General features: G+C 46.1%; 1 protein-coding gene across 1 annotated transcript; it reads right to left on the reverse strand.

Annotated features, from left to right (window-relative positions):
• Positions 1-491: 491 nt before the first annotated feature.
• LOC120057966 (gap junction alpha-5 protein-like) lies at positions 492-2,931 on the reverse strand. Its single transcript, XM_039006448.1, has one exon. The coding sequence runs from the start codon at positions 2,905-2,907 to the stop codon at positions 1,732-1,734; it is 1,176 nt and encodes a 391-aa protein (XP_038862376.1). The 5' UTR covers positions 2,908-2,931; the 3' UTR covers positions 492-1,731.
• Positions 2,932-5,983: the final 3,052 nt, after the last annotated feature.

The raw sequence follows: 5,983 nt of genomic DNA on the forward strand, positions 1-5,983 counted from the left end.
GTAGACTTTTTCTGAGAAGGTATGCGTTACATTGACCTCGTTCGTGAGCATCACATCCATGATGCTTTGTGGGTAAATGGTGATTGACTGATCTACAAATAACAATAAGTAGTTATTTATGATGCAAGGTGATTTGTAGATTAGTCAGTCAGCAGATCGCCTGCGCTGTTGGTTGCAATGTCAAACAAGCCCATTAACTTCTGGGAGAACAATTTATTTGACATATTCGTTTTATTGCAGACTTTACAAAACACAATGACATTGAAATGTGCACAGAGAAACGTCAACCAGTCACCCGTTTGTTGGCATTCCAAAAGACTATTACTGTAAATTACTGGTTGTTCCTCTCTATAGAAAAAGAAAATATGATTCATGTAATTACAAAGGGGTCTTTATATTCCAAACCCCAAAAGGCCTAGTCTAGTGCAAAATCAGTTGAGAACTTCACAGATTGTGGTTATGCCTTCTCTATTAGCCTATAGGCTTGTGCCTTGATTGAAGGTAAATTATTTGTATACATACTGTATATGGCTTTTGAACACACTTTTAAATTATATCAGGACATGTTCACACATCTAACATGGAGCTTAAAGACTTTGACTTTGAGCATTTTGTAGATTCACATTTTGTAGGCACTTTTGCATAGCTCTTCACTATCTGTACCTGAGTGCGTACAACCCTCTGTAATTATTGGTCTAAGCGTCTGTTGAATGGAGAGAAATCAGTTATCTTGGCACAGCTGTCCCTTGTTCTGACTTCTGACTGGAAGATAATGCTGGTGCTATGTTTCTGTTTGTATGCCATCAGGATAAAACACAGAGAAAACAGTTGCTATATTTGAAGGTGATATAATGCACAATGGATTGCATTGCAGGGATGTGTGTCACAATTTCACTTTCCAAACAACATGACAGCTGCAAATAGCCTCCGTCACTGAATGCCAGGGATCGGGGCAACACTGTTTGGTCAGACCCCTGAGGATAGGGTTTTGTCCTCCTATGACAGCAGTGTGTACATGTGTGTGTGTGTTTTTGTGCATGCGTGTTTACATTTGCGAGCTTGTAAAAGTTTGTGTTATTATAATGGGCAGCTGGATAGACAGTAGGACAGTTTTTAGCATACTGAATGTGCAAGTTTAAAGTACAATATTCTCAGACTTTAAAGGTACTTTAAAACATCAAAAACATACAATGTGCAATTATCTGTTATTTATTTCAAGGCTTTTTCCACACAGTGATTTAAAAGGTATATTTATATTTTGCTTCAATGTCAATATTTGATCAACGTTATGACAGTCCATGCTTCAAGCTTGGCCGACCACTTGTTGCTCTCACAAAAACAACCAGTTCTCCCAGCACTAACGGTCACAGTCTCAAAGCTCAGTCCAGTATGCAGAAGTTCTCAAGATCCATTCAACCCACTTCCAGGGAGCTTACAGACCCCAATGTCTTTCTTCCTGTAGTGCTCATGGAGTTCTAGGCCAGGCAATCTTCCACAGTTCCCCCAGATTTGGGCTGAATGGAGCCCTTCACTTGGAGTTTGCTAACACATCCATCTTTAGCCCCAGTATCTGTCTTGCCTGCTCCCCTTCTCTGTCTCTGGCTGGGTATATAGACCCAGCCTGCTCCACTCTCCTCTAAGCAGGGCCTTTCTCTCTCTGTGTGTCTGAAAGTCATCTCCCTCCGCACCTTCTAAGCCCCTCTCTGTCTCTCTCTTTCCGTCTGTCTGGTTCTACACGGCCAGGTCGTCTGGTCGAACCCGGCTGCTGGTGCCGCTGATCTTGCTGAGGCTTAGTTTGTCCTTCAGGTACCCGGTATGCAGTAAGGGTGGCGCAGAGCACCCGCTGGGCATCTCCCCTGGCACCTGGGTGTAATTCATCCTCAGGAAACCTCCCTCTCCCTCCAGGTCGTCATTGGAATGGTGACGCTCGGTGGCCATGTTGACGGAGTTCTGCTGGTGCGCCATTCTGTTGTTGAAGGGGTGAGAAGGCATGGAGTTCATGGGGTTCACAGGGGTCAAGGGGGTCATTGTCCCCGACAACACCAAGCACTGGCGGAAGTCAGGGGGAGGGGTGCAGCCTGGGGAGTTGTGACTGGTCGGGTTGTCGGGGTCCCTGGTGAAGGGGATTGCCACAGCATTATGAGTGGTGTTTTTGAGGGAGGCGCGAGTGCGTCTGCACTTCCTGTACCGCCTGTAGGCCAGGTGGTAGAGCTCGACCACAGAGAGGAGGAGGGAGACACCTGCCACCACCAGCATGAAGACGATGAATACGTTCTTTTCTGTGGGCCGGGACATGTAGCAGTTGACTGGGTTGGGGCAGGGCCAAGCCTTGCAGTGGTACAGAGCCCTGAGGAAGACTCCATAGATCATGTACTGGACCACGATGAAGATCACCTCCATCACCGTGCGGATCAGGATGCTCAGAATGTACGTGGATAACAGCGCCCCCCGCAGGCGAACCCGCCCAGATGCCTCCAGCGCCTTCCCACAATCCCTCTGCTGGAGATACGCCTTCTCCCCCGATACGCTCCCCCCCTCTCCCTTCTCCTCCTCCTCCATCCTCTCTGTCTTCTCCTGCTCCCTCCTTTTTCGTTTCTCATCCCTCCGCACTATGTGCATGGCGTGGCCCATGTAGATCAGTGATGGTGTGGACACGAAGACGATCTGTAGGACCCAGTAGCGGATGTGTGCGATAGGAAACGCCCGGTCATAACAGACGTTGGTACAACCGGGCTGCTGGGTGTCGCACAGGAAGTCACTCTGTTCGTCTCCCCATGAAGACTCAGCGGCTGTGCCCAGCACCAGGATCCTGAAGATGAAGAGGACGGTGAGCCACACCTTCCCCACCGACGTGGAATGTTCCTGAACTTCCTCCAGGAAGTTCCCCAGAAGACTCCAGTCCCCCATGTCTGCTCACTGGTCACTGGTCACTGGCACACCTGAGAGAGGAGGAGAGGGAGAGAGAAAGATAGAGAGGGGCAGGGTATGGGTAAAGGAGAGAGAGAGAAATGGGTCAAGGAGGGAGGGAGAGAATGGAGAAGAGATAGAAAGATAGGTAGTGAAGAAAGCAAATGGGCAGAGTAAAGAAAGAAGACAAAATGTAGATTATGATCAACCATGACAGCCTAGAGACTCCCTTATCCTGGTGATAAAATGACCAGTGTGTGTGAGGCATGGTATAAATAGCCTGTGATCAGCCTGGAGACTTGGACACGACACAACGGCCTGAGAATGAACCTTTTCCCACAAATGGAATTCTGAGACAATCTTCATCATCTCCAGAGCACCTGGCAACAGTTCTCGGTCACCATGTTTGAACCAGTTAATTGACGCTTTTGATGTTTGATGTTTTTCACTCTCTCTACACTTTCCATCTCTAAGTTCCACTCCTCCTGTGATTTCTATGTCTGCGTGTGTGCGTGTGTGTGTGTGTGTGTATGTGACGTTGCCCCTTGACCTCAGTGTGAGAGTTAGGGTGAGACCCAAACATGGCAGTGACAGGCTGGTGTGTATCTAATACCCCTATAAGGCATCTCAGTAGACAGCTTTATGGGTGTCATAAACGTCCCAATCATCCATGGGTTAAACCAATCCATCAGTCCTCAACAGGAAACATCAGAGAGACAGAGCTGTCTAAATATATACCCAGAGCACGATTTAGGATGGCAATGAGTAACTAATAACAACGAGTTAGAGCAGAAAGGATGACGGTAGAACAGTCTGAGAGGTTTTTCCACCATTTCAGCCTCAGACTCACTGGTACCACTAAGTACTCACTGAGTGAACTAATCTGAATTTTACTACAAATACTCAACAGGATAAAAAAAAGTATCCTATACCTGTGTATACCTCCACCCACACACGCATACAAATACACACAAACGTATCTTACCGTGTGTGTCATATCCCATTGATAGTTATCCATAAAGCTGGTTTGAAATGTTTGTTCAAATTCTCTTAGAACATGATTAAGACTGTACGTTGAGTAGGACACTGGCTCCATCTTATCTGCCTCTCTCACCCTCGCTGTGAAGTGACCATGACCATGAGACGTTTTGCAGTTCTCTCTCCCTGGTTTATAGCAATAGGATGGAAACCGGGTGGTGCTCCAAGCAGAGTCAGTGCTCTTATCCCCCCAGGCGGATTGCGTTTCAGGGAGGGGAGCGGGGCAGAGGGGTGAGGAGGGGAGGGGAGAGGTTCAATGAGACTGGGACACTGGAAAAAGCACCACTATGAGAACAGGAGAGGGGAAATGTTAGCGGTGTCCATCCATGCCCTGAGCTCAGAACTGATATGTAGGAGAGTTAGCCAAGCTAGAACCCTTAAATTCCATGCTCCCTAAATGCTCGCAAAGTAATTTAATTAATTTAATTCGCCACAGGGTCTTTAAAAAAACTATCAATATCCAACTATCAAATCAACACACAGCTTTGGCTAGCTATAATGCTTTCTTGGCATTAGATAATGTGTGTACAGCAAGCCACAAAAAACAGAGGTGTAGCCAGCCTGGACAAGAGGAAGGGAGTGAGAGCCTGGCCTTAACAATAGCAGGAGGTAGGAGTTAAAACAGTCATTTTGCTACCAGGCTGGACTGACAAAGTGTTTCCTCACAAGTTTACAACGCAACCTACAGGCTGTCTAGCCTGGCTGGCCAACATTAGCTACATTATTAGGACCATGATGAAGTCAGACGTATACATAGACTCGTATAGACTAATGTTGTGCTTAGTTAGTTGAAGCAAGTTATGGTATGTTCAGACAAAGTTTGCTCAAAGTGGTGAGGTCATCTTTTGTTATTGTTCTTCATTCTGTGTCTTGAGCATTCCAGTAAGCTTTAGACCCACGCCCTTAACAGTCACTCTTGATATTTCTGACTGTTTATTTCTCAGACTTTATTTGACATTTTTTTTGTTCCCAGACAGAGTTGGCATGGTCAGTCAGAGGAGGGTAAGAGGGGTGAGAGGTAGAAGCATGGGCAGCGGGGGCACAGACCTGTCACTGGAGCAATTATTAGTCTGTCGGTCTGTCTGGACAAACACACATACACACCGGCAGCAGCTTGGTGGGAACGGAATCTTAGCTACACTGAGAAACGGGGACTGAGTGGATATCTCAATCGGTTGGAGTAGGCCCGAGCGGTCTCAGTGTCTCCCTCCTTTACTTTACTTCCTGTTCTTATTCTCAGAGGAAGCAATCCCAAACAATATGATTTCCTAAAGACAAGCCACTTAAAAGGAAACCTCCCTCTTAATAACTCGTAGTTGGGAAGAGAGCTAATTTGATATGAATGGAAAAGGAGGAGTGGTGGAGCTGGATGAGAAGAGTTATTGTTTTTTAGAAAGTGGTTGGCTGAAGGTAAAACAGTTTTGTTTAAATACAATGGGGAGGGATGCACTGCATTGAAAAATATGTTAACAAAAATGTAAAGTTTTACGTATGTGTCATTACTAGTCAAGAGAGAAGTTCCAGTCATTTGTCCTGATGTATACATAGCACCACCTGGTATCTTCCCATCTTTGCCGTCACATCTGAGATTGTTCCATTCCTAGATGCCCAGTAATAACTAGGGATTTACTGTAATACACTGGTAGCACCATGGATCATCTGTACACTGTCATAGCTGTCGTATTGGTTTATAATATCTGTCTCCGAGTAATGGGCTATGAGGTATGTAACACTGCGCACACTGGGTTTTGCACATCACTCAGCTACGTCTCTTTGACATTGATCAGAGCACAGGGGACGTTACAGAGCAGGTAGGCAGATGAGGCCATAGGCTGCGTCGGCATGGAGAGAGTCTGTGATCTGTATTGTACTGTATAGAGAAAGAGAGTTATTGTTAATAAAAGAGAGTAAGATAATCCTGTATGTTTAGAGATGGAGGGATGGGGTTGTGGTTGGACAGTAGGCCTACACACTTTGCATTGAGTGAGGTTGCACTGCATTTAGTGAACATACTGTAAACGGAGGGCCCCAGGGCTTG

Source organism: Salvelinus namaycush, chromosome 13 (genome assembly GCF_016432855.1).
Source record: "Salvelinus namaycush isolate Seneca chromosome 13, SaNama_1.0, whole genome shotgun sequence".
NCBI classification, from domain to species: Eukaryota; Metazoa; Chordata; class Actinopteri; order Salmoniformes; family Salmonidae; genus Salvelinus; species Salvelinus namaycush.